The 21,605-nt window shown below is 27.1% G+C and overlaps 1 protein-coding gene across 1 annotated transcript in view; it reads right to left on the bottom strand.

Annotated features, from left to right (window-relative positions):
- LOC129981290 (low-density lipoprotein receptor-related protein 4-like) overlaps positions 1-21,605 on the bottom strand; it is a 733,213-nt gene that overhangs the window by 150,323 nt on the left and 561,285 nt on the right. The window contains exons 7-9 of the mRNA XM_056092063.1: positions 21,240-21,245; positions 18,175-18,300; positions 7,482-7,607 (exon numbers count right to left, since the gene is read on the bottom strand). Of these exons, the coding sequence (XP_055948038.1) occupies positions 7,482-7,607; positions 18,175-18,300; positions 21,240-21,245 (258 nt within the window). The remainder of the gene's footprint in view (positions 1-7,481; positions 7,608-18,174; positions 18,301-21,239; positions 21,246-21,605) is intronic.

Below are 21,605 nucleotides of genomic sequence, written 5' to 3'. Positions count from 1 at the left end.
AATTTATTGAATACTTGTAGTACGTGCTTTATGCGTTAGAAACGACCGCCCAAATCCGCTTGAGAGACAAGATGGGTTTTTTTTTTGTAAACTCTCATAAGATACCCAAACACTTACTTGTTCTACAGCCGTCATCTAAATAGAGTTTTTCGTTATATATCAACACAATATGTCGTTGTGGTTTTCGAAGGATAGGTGAACTTATATAATTGAAAGAAAAACTCTGATGTTCCGATATTTTGAAGTCCTTGAATTCGAATCTCTCAGGAATGAGATAATTAATAAAAGACTATAATTGTTTTCGAAACTAAGCATTAGACAATTAAATGAAATAGATTTTAACTTAAATGAGAGTTACTGAAGATCTGCGACCATCTAATCGCCGTGTGTAACTACAGTATTTACTTAGTTACATCAATCAACCTCTTGAACTAGACACTGGTGAAATTAACTCACGAATAAAATTAGCGATATCATTCGAGTTGTTGAGACTGAGGATTTCATTAAAGGTTTATTATATGATATCTCTTGAAATTGGAGAATGGTCTTATTAGTTGACAAATTGATGACTTATCTAGAAGCTAGCTTATCTGAGCTATGAGGATAAGAAAATTCTAGTACGGTGTTTGGTTTTTGCCACGTCGATCGGCATAGTAACAGTGTATGATTGATTACCATTCGCCGAAGACCGGATGCGCCTCCTGGTGACTGGGTTGTGTCGAAGTCGGTGATGACCATTAGGATTCAAAAATAAACAGTTTATGTTTCATTACCTTCGTGATGCCTGTATTCAATTATATCCTGATTACTACATTGTGATTTAGGGATATCGGGCCTTCAAAAAATTAAAATTGCGGAAACAGTTCTGTAGTTAGAGGCTGGATGACTGATTGTTTTTTCCTAAAAATTTTAAACATATAGATTTATTATTTAAAATGACAAATTAAAACATTAATTAACATTACTTACTGGTGCATAAATAAATAATAAGATTTACTTATTTATTTATCTAACTATCACCGGTTTCTTCTACCTTTAAAGAAAGGGTGCAATGTACATGAAAATCAGCAAGGAATACTCACGAAGCTTATATGCTACGACATATAAAAACGGAGGATCATGAAACGAAAACAAGCTACATGCATGTCATTCAGAAAAATTTGGTGAATATTGACAAAAATAAGGAAAAAAATAAAATATCACATTTTAATAGGGCATAAAATAAAGTAGAGCAATTCATCCTATAAATGATTATAATTTACTTAACAGGACAATTATATATAAAAGTTAAATACAACTCATAATTTAGACCAACCAATTGGTCGCCAAAAACTGCTACTATTAATTAAGGAAAAGAAAACTTCATCATATATATTTGGCAATTTATACAAATAGAAATATAAAATTCAACATTATTCTTATAAGTTAGTAAATTCCAATATTTTTTACACATTTACACTTTACCATTTTTACATTAAAAGAGTGAAAACTTCCAAATCTTTTACAAATAAACTTTTGTTTGATTTCACCCTTTAAAAATTCATCTCACACTGCTTCACAGGCAGTCTCGAATTCTTTTCGATATCTAAAAAGGGTCCCATTTGGTCTATTGGGTGCTGTTATCGTAGACATGTTCCCTGAATATAAGCGATGCGAGACTACATTTTTACTCTGGTATGTTCGCAAGAAGAAAGATGTGTGAGTTTTTTCACCCGCACTAGCCTCGGGCACTTTTTTATCATTACTTCCCCATACTACGTGCCCTTAATATCGATTGAATCCAACGAAAGGATGAGAAAGATGGTGGGTTCAGTGGCTATGTAGCATATCAAAGTGACTACACCAACCACTGGAGTAAATATACTGTGTCAGGGTAAATGTAATTAATTCAGTGATTATGTAAAATTACCGGTGATTATTCATAATCACAATTAAACTTATTGATGATTATGAATAATCACCGGCAATTATACATAATCACCAATTTATTAAATTTATCGTAACATATTACATACTACATAAATTCAAACCAGCAAGAATGGTCTCTTATAAACTGTCTCGCATATTTTGTAATAGATGTATTTATGTATCATTAACAAATTAAAATTGGCGAAAAATAGCTATGAAAGAACCTATTAGTATGCGATCTGGGGCGATTAAAACGCAAATACCATAATGAATGAAATGTATACTTTTATCCAATCGATTTAAATCAAAATTTGGCAAAGAACTACAATTACAAAATCACATATTAATTTAAATCAATGCGTTTTTGAGATATCACGTTTATATGATTACCAGTACTAGGGTATTAGTAAATATATTGTGTTAAGGTAAACATGGTTAATCCGATGATTATGTAAAATTACCTTTAATTATTCATAATCATTTAATGTATTGGTGATTATGAACAATCACAGGTAATTATACATAATTACCAGATTATTACATTGAAAATAACATATTGTACTAGATAAATTCCAGAAAGCAAGAATGGTCTCTCAAAACTTTCTCGCATACAGTAGCATACATAATACCATTAAATGTATTTATGCATTATTAAAATCTGTACCATAATATTAATAAAAATCTGTACCAATAATCATTAAAATCTGTACCAATATGTACCAATAATCATTAAAATCTGTACCAATATGTACCAATAATCATTAAAATCTGTACCAATGTATATGTTATTATATAAATCTGTACCATATTTATCTATTTAGCTCTCTTCTTTTTCCAATTACTTTAACGTACATTCGAATAGCAAGACAACCATAAGTCCTTTGGATGTATTTCTAACAAAATGTGATATACATTTACAAATTTAGTACAAAGACTACATTTCTTCCTCCTAACTCAAAACGGTTTCGAATTATATTGTTATATTAAAACTCGAATAATTACATTCGATTTATTCGAGTTCACTGGTATACAAAAATACTTCTAAAAATTTTTTTATCTGATTTAGGGGGAACTAAAACGAGGAGATATATCAAAATCTCAAGTTCTAATTTTTTGACAGTTACTAAGATTTTCTATATATTTTGTATGCGAGAAAAATAAAAAGTCATTAGGCCAAACTTTTATCAGAGAAGCAAAAATAAGAACAAAGGTTTAGGATATATTTTTCTGATGATTATTTTCCATTTTTTGAAATTGAAGCAATCATATTTTATCGAGAGATTCATTAATATTTTATAACATGATATCGCCATAGAATCTTCATGCATTTTCCGATAAATATATATATATATATAATTTATTCTTATTTTTGTATTGTAATATTAAAATTGATACTTTTAAAGCTCCTAATTTTATTATTATATTTCATCTTCATTATTGCTCTTTGCTTTCATTTCTTCTATTACAAGACAATTTTTCTTTTTGTATACTTCATGTATGCAAAAATAAAAACGGAGAGGCTTTTTAAGATACAATATAGTAAATGGATAGATAATAGTTGAATTGCACGTTTTGTATAAAATCATAATCGTAAGAAATAGTAAATGGATAGATAATAGTTGAATTGCACGTTTTGTATAAAATCATAATCGTAAGAAATAGTAAATGGATAGATAATAGTTGAATTGCACGTTTTGTATAAAATGATATTCGTAAGAAATAGTAAATGGATAGATAATAGTTGAATTGCACGTCTTGTATAAAATCATATTCGTAAGAAATAGTAAATGAATAGATAATAGTTGAATTGCACGTCTTGTATAAAATCATATTCGTAAGAAACTAACTATTTTGGATAATTAACATGTTTGCAAGGCATTGTAAACATAATTGCTAGAAATTGTTAATTGGTGGTGTTAAATTTTCCTTCACCATTCTCACAAAAATATGTCCTTAAGCATTTTCCTGGTTTCATAAGAGCTCTCTATTTATTGCGTAAACATATCTTCTTAATGGAATCAAGTCCCCAGACAACATAGTACCTTTAAAAATCTAATTATCTTGGCATAATTGAATTTTATAATTGCACGTCATCTTTCTTGATAATCAAAGTTCACTATCGCATAGAAACTGCATAGATAATAATATAAATATAGAATCATTCTTTAACTTTTAAGAATAGAAGAAAATCACCCCATTTAATATTTAATGGAGCATTTAAAACTCTTTGAATTGCATTGCAACAATATATCGTTGTAAATTATACAAAATATATTTTTAACAAATTATATAAATATTGTCAAAATATTTGAAGAAATAAAATTACAACCGGAATAAAATGCTACTTTCAGAAGGTTTTTTTTTTAAATTTTTAAATGATTCAAAAATTATTTTTGTTTAATTATATCTTTGAAGTTTATCATGGAAAAATGCTAAAATCTCGTCTAATTTTTAATAAACTTATAGACACAAATTTCCACTCTTCAAATTATTGATAACTCTAGGTCACACAGTCTGGTCTGTAGAGCGCCAAAACACACACACACACACACACACACACACACACACACACACACACACACACACACACACACACACACACACACACACACACACACACACACACACACACACACACACACACACACACACACAGTCTCTTTTATTAGCAAAGAAAAATGAGGGTAACTAGAGATTTCAGATTTTAAGGTAACTTTTTTAACTATTCAAAGATTTTATTATACTGACGCATAAATTTCAATAAAAAATAAGTTGTTTAATTCTGAACACTTAATTAGGATGACAACGCGGAAGATGCACTTTATTCATAAACACATGGTATGGCAGGACTTTTGAATCTGGATATTAGAATTAATATGCACGAGGCTCATGCATGGTAAATCATTGGTGGAACCAGATTTTGAACATAGGAATCTCAAAGTGAGATTGAAAAGCTTGTTACAAGTTACGCTGCTATTCAAGTAAAGAAATAAAATGATTATAATAAAAAAATTAAATTTTAAAATTTTGCAAATCTTTAAATTTGAAACCGCCGTGAATCAGAAAAATATATAATTCAAAGTCAATAATTTATTTTTTGTTAGTAAATATTAAATGATGCAGCAACTTTGTCAGTCAATTTTTAATGTGTTATGCATTTATAATATTGCACAGTGGGATGGTTTCAACGACAATACGTAATTTTTAAATTTTCAGAACTTAATAGCTAATTAATTAATTTTGATATAGCAACGCTATTTAGACTTGTACTTAGTAAGTATTATCATGAATAGTGATAATTAGTAACAATTTAAACATCAATTACAAAATTTCGTCATATTTTTTTTCATTCATCGAATTACCCCAAAAATATAGAATCAAATTCCAAGATTCCATTATATTTAGAAAAAGGAATCTGAAATTAAAGATTAACAATAAAACATAATAAAATACACAAAAGAATTTTAAAAACATGTAGCAATTAAAAATAATAAAATAAAGTAATTTTTAAAAACATGCTTTTATTAATTTCCCGGAGAGTAGAAAATTTTTATTAAAATTGGTAACGAAATAAGACGTGAGAATAACATCGGAAGGAAATTAAGATGCAATTAATAACAAATTAAACGAGCAATTAATCATCTAAACAGTAATAAACAAGAACAAAAAACAGTGGAAGGAGTCTCCTGAAAACTTTCTCGTATACTCTCTAATAAACTTGCCATACCAGAGAATGTCTTATAGAGAATGCAGAAGTTACGAAATATTAACTTCTAGCATGAATTCAGCAATTTTACTGACTCTATCGTGTCATCCTTAGCAAGTTATTTGACGATTATCTCCTGGCAGGCTTTAATAATATCCAAATGTCGATATTGTGTTTTAGATACCTGTTTCTCAACTGACTGAAATAAAAATTGACACAGAACTTCACTTGCAGTCACAATCTCATACTAAATTTGATATGCTTTGATCATTCCGTTTTTGAATCTGCGCTTTTTTATGTTTCTGAAATATAGACCGACTGATAGTCAACCCGTTGTTGGAAATTTGGCAGGTATCTACACTATAGATGTTAAATTTGTGTATCGAATTTTATTTATGTAGCTCTCTTACTTTGGTAGTTATCGTGTTAACGTATATTCGAATAGCTGGACAGACGGACTTCCTCTAACCGGATTTTACTCTAAATGTGACAGAAATCTACAATTCAGTATCAAGACAGCATACCAAATTTCATTCATATGGCTCAACACATTTTTGAATTATATTTGTCACAAACAAACAGAGGGATATTTTTTCAAAAATGTGTTATTCAAATTCAAGGAGGGCTTAAACATGGAGATTCGTAAAAATCTTCGAATTCGAATTTTTCGATTATTAAAATACTTTCTCTATACTACGTATGTAAAAAAGTAATAAAGCAAAGACATTTACATACAGTGGACAACATATGTTAGAAAATTTCTGAGATCCTTAAAAATTAAAATATATAATGAACATGAATAAAATTCCAGTTTAATCAATGCTTCACATTTTTACAATTTTGCATTGATTCTCAATTTGTTTTTTAAAAAATATCTTTTTATGATTATTTCTTTCTTTCCCAAATTATTATTTTTTTTGGGAAAAAAATAATTTCCTAGGCTCCTTAAAAATTAAAACATATTATAAAGATGAATAAATAGCAATTCAACCCTTTATTTACTGAATTATGTTGCCATCAATTTTTCAATTTCATTTCTGCACTAGTAGTTAAGTTTTCTTGCAGAATAATCCCAGGGAACCCAAGAAAAATATTTTAATTAATAGAAATATCTTAATTAATTTAATTATTAATTAAATATTTTTAATTCCTACTTTTAATTTATATTAACTTCCTGCTATTTGTGTTACATTCTCCTTGTTCTTTAGAATACCATCTGCAAAAATTTTCATATTACGGAGATATAAGCCAGATTCAAATGGTAATTTTAAGTACCGTCAGTAAATAAAGGGTTAATCAATGCTTCACGCTTTCACGATTTTGCATTGATCCTCAATATTTAAATAAAAATGAGGATTTCCAAAAATATTGAGTATTTACTATGTACTGTACTGAATACTACTACTATACTATGTACTGAATATATATTCTATATTTTTAATTATTCCTTTCTTTTTTTTCTATAATTATTTTCTAGAAAAGAATTATTTTTTCATTTATAACAAATAAAAAAAAACTTTTTTTTTCATTATCAAGCTATTACATTATCTAACCACTTTTCTTTCAATAAACCACGTTGATTTATCCTTTAGCTTTATTTAGTTTCAGCTTGCTACTTACAAGGAGTGATAAGGAAGACAGTTGCAAAGCTAACAATTGATACAGATTCATATATAATTATAAAGCTGCATCTCTCCCCTAAATCTAAGCAGCTCTACTCTGTTCTAAGCCTTAATTGACCTTTGCCAAGACCCATCCAGCCACTCCCCAAATCTCTCCCCTGGCAGCGGCTCTAATCCAATCTGTTAATGTGCAGGCAGGAGGGTAGTTAATCTGTGAGCACTAATTTGATGGCCACTCAACTCACCCATGCAGGATCTCCTGTCCAGAGCGAGGTGGTATCCGTGCTTGCAGGCGCATCGAGGGCCGGTGGAAGTTGACAGGCAAAGGTGCTGGCATGGAAAACCATCCTCCCGACAGGGGGATCCTGTCTCTGCAAATAGAAGGATGTATATGTGGTTTAATGCAGTTTGGATCTGAAGTTGTTAGGAGAGTGCTTTTCTGTTATAACCATACCACATATTTTCTACACCAAAGATTCATTTTTTTTTTATTTTTTTTTGAGAAAGCATAAATGGTGGATATAATTTATTTGTAAGAAAAACATGTTGCGGATTTTTTAATCCATTTTTTAAAAATTTAAGTTCAAGAACTGCAGAGCATATTGAGAAATTATTATACCAAATTTGAACAAAAACTATGCATTAGGTTTTAATTTATAAAGTTTTTTCGTAAGGAAAATTCTATAAAAAATTAAAATTTGTGAAAACATTATTTAAGGATGCAATATTGTATTAAAATATATATATAAATGAAATTAGAAAAATATATCAGTGTAACTTTCGAAAAAATAGAAACAAAATTCCAGTGGTTTTTGCAAATAAATCTGTTCAAACATTAGGAACAGTAAATTAAAAATCTTCATAATATCTCAGAAAAATAGTCTTTTTGATGTAGTCACCTACCCAAAAATTTAATAAACAAAATTGTCACATAGAAGTGTGCACAGTTTAATGCAAATTACGAGAAATTCATAAACATCTCAAACGCTTTACAAGCACAAACATTCAAAAATAGATGTATCATCTACTTAAGGTAATGGAGATTTTGTACTGTCAAAAGATAATTTGAGAGAGAGAAATCAAAGGAAAACAGATACACGTTTTAAATAAATGTCATTTGTACGCTTAATCCATTAAATTAATGGTTTTATGGAAATCTCAGATGTCTTAAATCAAGATACTTGATATTCATACTTTTTATTTTAATTACTTTTATACTTTTTATTTTAATTATTAAGTCAGCTTTATTCCAAATAATTTCATTTTCTTTTAATAGTCATCAATATTTTACATTTCCTAATTTCTCTAGAAATAAAGGACTTTTACAAAATTTCTAAAAAAAAGATATATGTATTTGCTTTCATAATAATAAATTCAATATGTAATGGAATAGAATAAATAAGCTATTTCAAATACATGCCAAAGTATGGTTCATAGACGCGATATTTGTGACGAAGAATCAAACTCACTAAAATTTTGCAACTTAACATTATGAGACATGAAGTACGAAAGAAAAAACTTTACATTTATTTCTTGCGATATTTCAGAAGTCGAATCTTGAAAATATAAAGCAGTACAAGTAATTTTACAAAAATTCGCGGAAAAAAATTATATTTCCTTTGTTTTAGAATAAGAATGAATTGATAGGAATTTTATCTAAACATTTTAACATGTTTTTGGCTTAATTCATCAGTTTTGCCTTGTGAGCTTTGTTTTTTCTCATTTTTACAGTAAATATAATAAAAGATATTATTTGTTTTATCATTTACGTTTTATTAATGCTATAGTGTCGTCATTTGGAAATCAAATTTACAATTTCATAAGACTACATTGAAAATATATATATATTGCATGAAACTTCCATTATATTCTAAACAGAAAATAAAATATATTTAAATACAAATATATTTAATTTTTAGGTGAAGATTATAACTATGAAAGCCGAGTCCACGAGTAAAATGTCTTCTGGACATTATAATAGCTAATAAATATCGCATCAATCATCAAATAAAACATTTTTAACGCATTACAAAAAATATTGCACAGAAATAAAATTCGGACTCGCTAAAGAATTTTTTTTTTACTTTAATAAAAAAAAGAAGTTAAAAAGAGAAGTTTGTGAGCAATAATTTATTCTGAAGTTATTGATAAAAAATCTAAAAAATCTCGTTTAACTTTAAATTAATTAAAATTTCAAAATGCGGTTTTAGTGTGCACAAATTAGTTAAGAAATAATTTTATACCAAACTTGAAAGCTTTTCAAAGTTCATATCCGTGGAGCATTACATTCTGTGCGTTGTCTCTTCGCTGTGAATGTAAGGTTTTTGAATCATGCAATTTATGTTTAAAATATCTCAGTTGCCCATTATTTTGTATTTTGCTCATTGTTTAACATTTTACTTATCATTTCTCAATTCACTATTTACTTATTATTTACTAGTGTTGATGGGTGTTTAGCTGCTGAAAGATAAATAAAACTGCAAAATGAAAAACAAAAAACAAAAAAAAACCAAAACAATACATAAAGCTTGCTGGCATGAGATTAATAATAACCATAAGCGAAAAAATACAAGACTGCTTATATTAAAACCAAAGTATCATTTTTGATTCAAAATCGCCTGATACATGCGGGGAAAAAAACGATTTTTTTTATAATTTTATAAGAATAAAAATTTAAAGAAAAACAAACATTCTCATTTCCGAATTAATAATTCAAAATAATATGTTAATAAATTGATGTCTTTAAAGGAAAATTCTTCTATGTTATAAAGAAAGGATGCTATTTTAATTGATCACAACGAAATGCAAAACCATACATGCTTATAACAAATATTATAAACTTATTAAAGTTATATGCCATGGAAACAACAAGGCAAAGAGATGAATTGCTTATGTCAAAGCAATACCCCATCGTTAAGGTCAATAAAGATTTCCCATAGGCCAAAGCCATCAAACTTAATTGGATAGGATATAAAATTCTTCTGGGGATCTTTCAAATTATCGAAGAGCTCATATGAAGCTCATATCGAATATATGATGCTTTAATGAAGGTACCAATAACAGAACCCATATTGAGGAAGCGTCCAAGAAATATGTAGTTAGCTAGATATAGTTAGTAATTTAGGCCACCATTTGTCAGGACGATTTATGGTGCATCAACTAATTAATAAGCGTTAGGGTGATCTATAAAAATGGGTGCATGTTCTTCGTCATAAAAGGAGTATTAAATCATGAATAAGATTTAAATAATTATCATTTCATCTCATTAAAATTTTTAAAAAATGGTTTTTATATTTTTATAAAAATAACTGTTAGGAATATTAGAGGTACTTTTAGTAATAAACATTATTTCTTTTTTAATTAAAGTTGCTTGTGAAGTTCGTTTTTATAAATTTTAATTCTATACAAAATTTAATCGAAGAAAACATTTAAGAAAAAACAAAATGTCATGCCATAGTATTGTTTCATTATTGAAATGTTTGAATTTCAAAACATTTTAACTTCATACATCAAACTCATCATCAAAAATTTTAATTTCAAACATCTAAAGATTGAATATAAAAAATTAAAAAAAATTAAAAAGTCTTTAAGATTTTAATGAATGTATTAGAATTTAGCAGTCTGATATTAATTTAGATGTCTAATTTGATAAGCTTTATAAAAGATTCTATTCCAAATTATAAACCGAATTTGAAACACTTTTGTGACATAGTAATTTTTTAGATTGATATTCAATCTGAGAGTGTTTTTGAAACAGTAAAATTGTTCAAAAACAATCTTTTAAAGAAGGTAATCGATCGAAAGTTTGAATATGCATTTAGTGTTCAGCTAGTAGTTTTTCATTAAAAAAAAGTTTTTAGAAATTGTAACATATTTTTAATTCATTAAAAAAAAGAAGTAAAATGTTAACGTTTAATATTATACTACAAAAGCTATTTCTTATATGAATTTAAGTTTCAATAAATTAACTTTTTAATGATACTTAGTTTTCCCTCTATTAAATTTTTCCTAATGTAATTTGAAACCTTATTTTTAATAATGCTTTTTCTTCTTGCAAAGAAATCCAAGAGAAATTTTGAACTCGTTTGCCTTTGCGAATGTACGTATTATGATGCAGTAAAAATACTAATGCTAGTTATAACTGAAAAGGCAGAATTTCTCTTTTGCTTTTTAAAAAGTTATATTTTTTGGGTTGACATTGTTTCTGATATTTTATGTGATTTAAAAGTCATTAACTATAAAATGCATTAATTGATACAATCAAACTAAACAAATACATAAAACGTTGAATTAAAACGCAATCGTTTTACAATACATTTGTTTAGAGGTTCAAATCTCTTTTAATCTTTTCTACAATATTGGCATTCTCAATGCATTCTTCAAAAATATATTATAAAATAAATACAAAAAGAATGTGAAATGTGAGTGTTGAAAATGTGTGCAATTGATATATTTTATTACATAAATAAATCTTTCATTATGGTTCAAGTGGCTGTTAGAGGGTTTAAATTACAATGGAAATGTTTCGATATTAATTTATGAACTGAATTTGATGTTTCATAATTAGAATCAGAATATAAATAACTAAATATAGAGATAAGATTATTAATTATGTAATTAATTAATGTAATTAAATGAATGTAATTGATTATAGAACTAATTACAGACAGGAAGACAGAGAAACCCAAACAATCCAAGCGATGATTATGAGGGTAAAATTAAATTAAACTAATTATTTAAAAAATAATCTAATTAAATTAAAGTTGATTAAAAATTAATTAAATATCAGAAGCGCTAGTAAAATATTATCAAAAGAACATTATTAACTGATTGATTATGCTTAAAAGTAACAGTCGTAAATTCATCAAAACAGTAAAACTTTATAAGAAATGTCTTCATTAAAAAGTCAGATTTAAAATAATAGCATTCTAAAATAAAAATTTCCTATTTCATATTGTGGATGAAAAAAAGAATTAGAATTGCAGAATCAAGCATCATTTTATTTTCACATTTTATTTATATATAAAAATTGCACTTTCTTCTATGATAAATTTTATAAGTTTGATATATACATAGAAAATAAGATCAATGAAAAAATGATTACTCATTAAGCATTTAATAACAAAAATAATAATTTAGTTTAGTAAATAAACATTTAGCAAGCAAAATCAACAAAAAGTCTGCCTTATTTTTGAATTTAATAAATAAATTAATAATTATTAATAAATAAATTAATAATTAATAAATAAATTAATAATTAATATTAATCTTTAGAATTTCCTTCTTTGAATTAAGATTTTCGTATGTAATATACAACATAATTTGTTAATAAAAGTATTTTTATATAAAGTTGCAATTAAATAAAAGTTAATATAAAATAAGTTCGCACAATAGCATGAATTTACGAAATAAATCCAATTTACGTATCACCTTATCACCTCTTTGTTTTCCACACATACATTTACTGATTAAGAAGCCTCCATTTTTTTTTCGATCTTAATCAAACATGGTTTCCATTTAATATTAATTTAATTAATCGTCCGAATTTCCTTCCTTAAGACCTTTCTATGCAATATATAACATAATTCGTTAATAAAATATTTTTTATATAAAATTGCAATAAAATCAAAGTTAATATAAAATTAGTTCGCAAAATAGCGTGAAATTATGAAAGAAATCCAATTTACGTATCACCTTATCACCTCTTTGTTTTCCACTCAGATTTAATGATTAAGAAGTATCCATTTATTTCCCGATCTTAATCAAACTTGGTTTCCATTTAATTTATTACAAGAATTCATTGAAAGGGAAGGCGTTTGAGGCGTTGAAAAGGAAGATTTAATTACAATGGCCGATATCAACGGCATCTTGTCTAGGCTAAACTCCGAATACGATCTTAATCAACCTAGGTACTTAAAGGATCAAGTTACCTAATTAATATGAATAAATAACTATTCGTCCCTTTTATGGAGAAAAGACATGAAACCATCCATGCAGTTTAAAGAACAAAAAATTCGTGAGCCTTCTCTTTCAAGTAGACGTCCTTTAAGAACCCATTAAGACGTATATATTTCCTTCGCTCTTTCGTTCCATTGTTGAGAACAGATCGGAAGAGATAAAAGAGGGCTTATGGGTAATTCAGGCATGAAATTAAACGTCAAGCTCGACAATTCCATATTGAAATGGATAATAAAAACACAAAAGATTCTTTTCCCGGTGCATTTTGGGATAGCATGAATTAGAGAGGAAAATCGTTTTCTATTAGGAGCTGTTAAGGAATTTTTCAGATTTTTCAAAAAGAATGAGCTTAGATTGAAAAGGTGATCATTTTCTAGGACAAGAATTTATTCAAAAAATTCAAATGAGATTAAATAAGTAGGCTTTGGTACTAAGGCATTAGTTTCATCTCTCTGATGTCAGAAAAAAAAAGATTTAAAGGATTTAGATGTCTCTGTCTGCCTTGTTTCGCATATCGTTTCGTGTGTTCTTAAAATTTTGTTTGGAAATGATAATGATTCAAATTGTCTTCAGAAATGTTAAAGGTAATGTTCTTCCAAGAGTTTGTTGTAAATGTAACAGGATTTGTGAAAAGATAAAAATCATCTTATTGTTTTGATTTTCGAAAGTTTAAAGTTCTGTCTTTAATGATTTTGAGAAAAATAAGATTAGAAATTTTGTTTCTTAGATCTAAGAAAGCATTTTTCTTGTTAACAAACTGAAAACTTTCTTTTAGATTTGAAAATTCTTTTTTTTATGTAAACTTCATACTGATATCATTTTAGACAAACACACATAATGATTTTTCTTTTATAATGATTCATATTAAAATCTTGTACAACATTTCAAAAATAATGCTTTTATTCTTCAGAAACTTTATTGAATGTTAAAGATATTCATTGGATAGCATTTCTTATTCGAATAATTAGTTTAGCTTCCAATCAATATGGTTCCAAGAGAAAAATGAAACCGAATGAAATTTTTTTATTTGAATTTTTATAGGATTGAATCTTTTGGTGTAGTTATGTGATTTGTTCTTAAAAAATAAGTGTGAAGATCGGGGGAAAGGATTTTTGTTATATTCTTTGTCATATCATTTGACATTAGCATTCATTATATCATTTGACATAAACCATCATTAATGTATCTAACATGTTGGATGTTAATATTTAAAATATTCGGTATACGATTAGGATTAAATGAAACTTTATAGGAATCTTTTTTATAGAGATAACAGTAAATAATGCTTTTACCATGGGATGAATAAAAATAAGATTTACTGTGGATTATTAGTTTGAACTATCACCCATCCCAAAATGATCAATTTGTAATAATATGAAATTAAGTAGGAATTTACAATAAGAGTTTAATTAACTAACACATAATTATTTATCTTCATTATATGAGCCGTTCATTTTGAAAGTGAGGCAAGTTCATTTTTGAAAAAAGTAGAGATAATGACAGTTATAGATAAAACTTGTTATGATCATTTTATGAGTAAAACATTTCTAATAAAAGAAAATTTAGAATCTAGTATTTGGGAGATGGAAGTTTTTGCTCTCAACAATATTGAAAATCTGTTTATTTTGAAAGTGGTGCAAGTCCATCTCAGATTGAAATTATATTTGACCGAATATATTACGGCAAAATGTAGCTCCGGTTGCTCTATGGTGAAGGAAATGTGGCCGTTTGATATCATGTCTGAAATCTAGGGTGTTTCTATTTATCTATTTTTGATATTGAAAATCAGCGGTTGTACAGTATTTTATAAGTAATAAAAAGTATATCTTAATTTTGTGTGTCGATAATAATGTTTATTTCCAGTGATTATTCAGTCCAGTTACAACGAAATAAATATCATTTATCATATATTTTTATTTTCAGGACATTCATTTCTACCAAACGATCGTGATTTTGGAGTGAAACTATCCAGTAACTATTCAATCCAGAAACCAGTTCATTACATATTCCCCAGGATTACTATAAAGTAATACAAAATTGTCGATAACATAACAAATTTTTAGTACATGAAATTAAACATGTAAATTTATTTTCAACCCAAACTCTGGAAAAAGCGGTTTTAAAAAGAAAAAAAAAATACCGATGGAGAAACTGTGAATTGATTAACTATATGCTGGATCAGATTTACAAGGATGCACCATACAAAATGTTCAACAAAACTTTGATAGAACGAGATTTTGAATTTAAAGTTATCGATTTGTCAACACAACGAGGAAGGTAAATAATTCCAAGTAATTTCAGAAATATAAAATTATCTTTTATGTAAAAAAAAAAGGAGATTTTTTACATCTGAAAAATACAAGGATATGATGGATTTATTATCATACATACGGGTTCATCATGAATTTTTAAAAATGTTAAATCTTGAAGAAATTCAAATTGATTATACCTACGTATAAATTGAAATATATAATTTCATTGAAATTCTTAATAAAACTGAATTGTTTGTTGTTATGTTATATTTTCTACTAGAATGTTCTTGGTTTTATTTCCCTTTTTATTAAATGAATAAATAATTATAAAAATTTGAATAGTATTTTGTTTTTATTTTTAAAAAAATGCTGATGCAATTGAAATATTATTTCCCAATTAAATGAATGATTGCAATAATTCTTTAATTTTGAAAGTGAGGCAAGTTCATTTAGTTATAATGGAACTCCTATTTTTTTTAGTCAGCACTGTAAACTCTATTGGATTATAAACCTACATTATCTGGCTTCAAAAAATACAAAAAAAAAATATATCTATTAATACTTAGCAATATTTTTAAATTTATTGAAACACAAACCTTTAAATATCTCGCAATAACAAAAAATGGACTTGCCCGATTTTCAAAATAAACGGCTCATATATCATTATCTTTATATATGTGTACAAGGAGTCAGTAAAATTATTTAAAAGCCCTTTAAATTCAAAGTCATTTAAATCATTGTTAAGCCTGGCTCACCCGATGTCATCAGACTTTTAAAATTATCACAAGGAATTTATTTTTCACATTTTATAAGAATTCGACCCAAACTCTTTTGTCATTTAACTTTGCATCGCCATTTCATATATGGTCTTTCCCCATTGCCTGTCTTTTTATTTCAACTCCTGTAGGACTCAATTTCCTTGGCTTTGAAATTTACCCATTGTCTATAAGCATTTTTAAATACATCTGGATAACATTTAACAAATTCTAATTATATTTCAAAGGAAGTTTATCCAATAAAGCTTTCTGGTATTCGTTTTAACATCTTAATTTATTTTTTAAGTTTAAAAAAAACATTTTTAAAAGTTTTGTATGATAGAACAAGTTCACAATTAAACTTCCATCAAGAATTGGAAATATTTCTTTTAATTAAAAATAATGAAATTCCTTCAAATGTGGGTTTTGATGCCTCAAAATTTAACATTTTAATGAGATAAAAATAGCCATCGAAGTTTCTTAATATGTTTCATGTACACTATTAAAGGTTGATGCAATATCTACAGAATAAATCTATTTCGAAATTTAATTGCGCGCTGTCAGTGCATTTACGACATCGTTTAAAACGAGTTGAAACATGTTTGCACATTTAACATTTTCAATCGCTTTACTAAAATTAATGCAACTAAAATCAGTATAACAGACTAATGTTATAAAAGAATGAAATATTCCTTTGAGGAAAACAAATATGTAGAAATCTTGCACTACTTGTCAAATATACTTTAATGAATAAGCTCAACTTTAATCTTTAAAACACATTCGCAATATCAAGATGAAATCAATAACATTCATGTTATTATTTCGTCTTAGAAATATTGGAAATAAATGTTGACCTTTACTATTGATGAATATTAAATTTGTCTAAAGCCTTCATTATTAGAATAGAAGATCACGATGTTGGAGTATTTAATCTTTGAAAAATATTTCAACACATTTCGAAATATATTTTAGTATAATTGCAAAGAGTTAAAGTTAATGGTGTCTTTAAGATTGCAATAAATCATTGTTTATTCATTCACCTTTATACGTTACTCCGATTCATTACTTTGATTTCCGATTCCGATACGTTTCGATCCATTTGTAAGCATTGTAGTGATAAAATATTTCGTTTATGCGACAAAACTGAAACAATGTGTGCATAAAACCTTGACCGCTTCGAGATATCTATAAAAAAAACACCAACTGAGAACATCAGTCAAATAATGTCGTTATTATTTACAAATTGTTTAATTAATAGATGCCATATTATTTAATATAAATTTAACTCTGAAAAAGATGAATATTAAGTTATTCCGCCTTTCTATCAAGACGCTATGGTCCAATCACTTGTGAAATCAATTCTTTGCCCAATCACTTCTAAACGTCTCTTAAATTTAATTCAACTCATCAAGCTATATTTAGCACTCTTTGGTAATCCATATATTTAATGATTATTAAATGTTTTTGATTAAAAGACCTCCTTGCAAGTATATAATTGTATAAAACAATGTTCATATACAATCATTAGTAAAAGTGTGATTTTCGTGCATCTATAAAAATTATATAAATTTAATATTTATTGGTTGATTTCAATATATGTAATAATACATACTGGCACTATCTTAAATATTGTAAGAATTGAATTAGTACCATTAAATTTATGATAATCAACGTTTCTTAGTAAAATTTCGATTACATGCCTAACCATTTATAAATATCATTTTATCAGACCTTTAAATTCATGTAAAAAGCGTTTTACTTCAATTTATGCCAGTTGATTCACATTAAATTCAATTCATAATATAAATAGTTAACACAATATATATGTCCTTATTAATGATAAAATTCTTAATATATTTCAGATCCAGAATTGTTAAGCTATTTACTATTAAATTAAAAAAAATCACACAGAAATATATTGTTGGCTTATAAGTAATCTCAAAGAAGATATATTAAAAAACTAAAATACTTACTGCACGTTCTATTCTCTAATTCATCAGATCCATCTGGACATTCATATTCTCCATTACAGACATGCAACTGGCTAATGCAAGAGCCATCATTACATCGAAATTGCCCAGCTGCACATTCGTCAGCAGCTGAAAGAGAACAGATTAGCAGCTGTAGTTATAGAAGCCAGAACAGATACATGTATTAGAAGCATCTATAAATCGATTGGATTAATATAAGTAAAAATTAAGCCGTAAGTTTAATTTAAATGTATTATTTAAGATTTCATTTAGGTAAGAAAACCATAGGCATATCTGAATTGAAAAAGCTCTAAAAACAGATTAAATCGTGCTTTTTTTAATAATTTTTTTTATATTAATGGGAAAAAGAACCATTTTTAGACATAAAAGCTAGAATGAAACTTTTGCTGACAGTTTTATATAAGTTTTATTTTTAATCCAAAACTAATGTAGAATTTCTTTTTTAAAGAAGTTATTTTTTTGGTCTTTTATGAAAGTATTGAAAATGTTTAAAATTTTTTATTAAAATCCAGAAAAATTTACCATAAATAAAAATAAGAACAAAATGAAATGGTTAAAACAGAGTGAATCATTTTATTGTAAATATTTTTTTTCATAATTAAAGACAATCCAAGTTGACCATAATGATAAAGCTGTACGTTTTATTTACGTTATGATTTAAGTATGTCTAAATATTATCCTGATATAGTGTAATATAGCATATAATGAATAAAAAAATATACTTCAAATATCATAACGATAATATGATTTGTTTAAAAAAATTCCAGACACATGGCAAGGTAGATTATTTATTGTTTACATTAAGTGTTAGTATACTATTCACATTCATCAGTATCTGTCTGGAAAAGTGAATCTAGAATCCGCAACACTTCAGTTTTGAAATCTAGATTCTATCTCGAGGCCATCATATCTTCGACTAATTAAGAGCAAAACTTAACGTATCTTGGCATGTTCTACGAAAGGGTTAGTGATTTATTAATTCCAAATGGTGGTAATTATAAATGCAAAAATTGTTTTTTATAATGAGTAAATTCGTCTAATTTGAATAAAATTTAATAATGTTCAATAAAAAATAAATAAATCGTCTTCCCATCATTTCCACCACACTCCAAATTGGTGGATGACCCATGTTCGAATTCATGTGATATATAATCCTCCCAATGATATATAATCTACTAATTAAACCCCAATCAAATTATTCTACTCAGAATGCACATATATTCATATTATCACTATCTATACTAAGGAGTGTAAGCTGTGTAAGGAGTGAGTATTTGTATGTATATTCGCGTTGCACAGACCTGACCGTTTGACTTACTAAATTTGGTGCATATATACTTTGGAGAATGGTAATGCTCAATTTGTAGATAATTTTTTGACATTTTAATTGGAATTTCAATTAAATGTTAAGCATAATTTTAGAGTTTCTTCACAATCACTTCTTAAAACAGTTTTGCATAAAAATATATTTTATACCAAACTTGAAAAACCTCGAGCATGAGAACGCTTTCTATTGTTTTGCTATCAACGTCTTCTAAACTGAAAAATTAACTTTTCAATAATACCAATTTAATAATCACTCAAATATTTCTGAATTTTGTTATTTTTTTAAAAAAAATATTTTTGCCTTATATCCAACATTAAATTATATTATTGTCCTGAAATTTAAAATGCTTTTATTGTTTCGTCAAATATTTAATTATGCGATTTTCTTTCACTTTAGAAAGCTGAAGAAGGATTTTGGCTTAGTATTTTGTAGTTCAAAAGAAAAATGAAAATTTGAATATAGTATCGCAAAATTTAGAGAAGGTGAACTGAATATTTTCGTTTTTAATAGCCCGATGATGCTATAGGCTTGAAAGTTTCAAGTATACAATAAACCGAACTCATCTAAGACATCTAAAATAACACAATTTTAAAGTAAGACAATCGAGTGTAATCATGGACATAAAGTTATAAATAGGTGATTATTCTAAAATAAAATATGATTAATAATGCCTCCGCTTGCAGAACTTGCTTGTCACAAAAATAAAGTGATATATAATAAATTAAAATTATTATCTTCTCAAAATAAATATTTTTCTAATCACTTAAACTCAAATTAAACAACTTCTGAGTTAAGCTTGATTTTTAAATTTTCTGACGACTTTCAGTGTCAAATAACTGAAACTTTTAACTGTGACAACATTCCTTCAATTTAGTTTCATTTTCGAACTTTGAAATTTGCTGCCTTAGTTGATAAATGCCGTCAATTTCATTTTAAAACTTTCTTTCGGGTTTGAAATTTTGCCTGGTAAAACTGTGTGCCGTGGTTCCACCAGACGAACCAGGGACATAACAAGGAAAATTTATTTCACCTTTAATACAATAAAAAACTCTGAATTACGTTTGAAATTAACTAGGTTACGATTTTTTTGTTGTTAACTACATTTTCTTCAAAATAATAACATCACTAGGAAACTTAATAATAGGAAATAATTTGATTTTCTTATATGTATGAATATAAGTTTTTAAAAAAAAGATAATTTTGTTTTCTGAAATCATGGCCAGAAAAAGACATGCAGAAAACTAAAGTCATAAGAACTAAGAAAAGTAAATAAACGACATGAATGGGCTTAAGAACCAATAAAACTTAGTTTTCATAATAAAATTTATATTTTAAATGCTTCTAGTGCATTCATTGGAGAAATATCGATAGATCTATTCGACTCAAAGCAGTTTTGTCAATATTTGAATTAAGTAATTCAAATCATCTTCAAGCGAGAACTATCAAAATGTTCAGTTAACTTTATGAAATAAATCACACAATAATCACATACTTATATATTAAATGATATTTCGGCAAAAAATTAACGCTTTTCTTGCATTTTCTTTATTACAAAGGTAACCATAATGTTTTCTCTTTAAGAAAATAACTTAATTCTCCTATTCATTAAATTTCAAGTGAATCAAAATTATAGCTGAAACCAGATCAGAAAAATATTCAAAATATTCATAACTCAACATTTTTTTTTTCTTTTTTGCCCGAGCTAATATATTTTCTGAACTGGTTACTTGTAAGATATGCATTTTTTGTTGGATACCGGTATCTAAACCTCTTTCTTCCTCTTTTATGTACAAGAATACCTCGCTGCTTTCAAGGCTTGGATGTTTCATTCAGAAATATAGCTGAATAAGGGAAAATTCAGAAGTAATCCGAGATCTGAAAGCATTTGTTGGGTTAGCGTACGCTGAAGATGTCCCCCCCCCACACACAGACATGTGCGAGTCTGAGCGTGCCTGAGTTTAAGATATGTTTTCGATAGAAAATGAAATAGAATACTCTTTCCTTCTTGCATCTGCATTCAAATATAATTTTTAATGCCAGAAACGTGACATGCTCATAGTTTTCATAACCCAAATATTAAAGCAAA

The sequence above is a fragment of the Argiope bruennichi genome, chromosome 8 (genome assembly GCF_947563725.1).
Source record: "Argiope bruennichi chromosome 8, qqArgBrue1.1, whole genome shotgun sequence".
Taxonomy (NCBI): Eukaryota; Metazoa; Arthropoda; class Arachnida; order Araneae; family Araneidae; genus Argiope; species Argiope bruennichi.
This window is presented reverse-complemented; position numbering and strand designations above follow the sequence as displayed.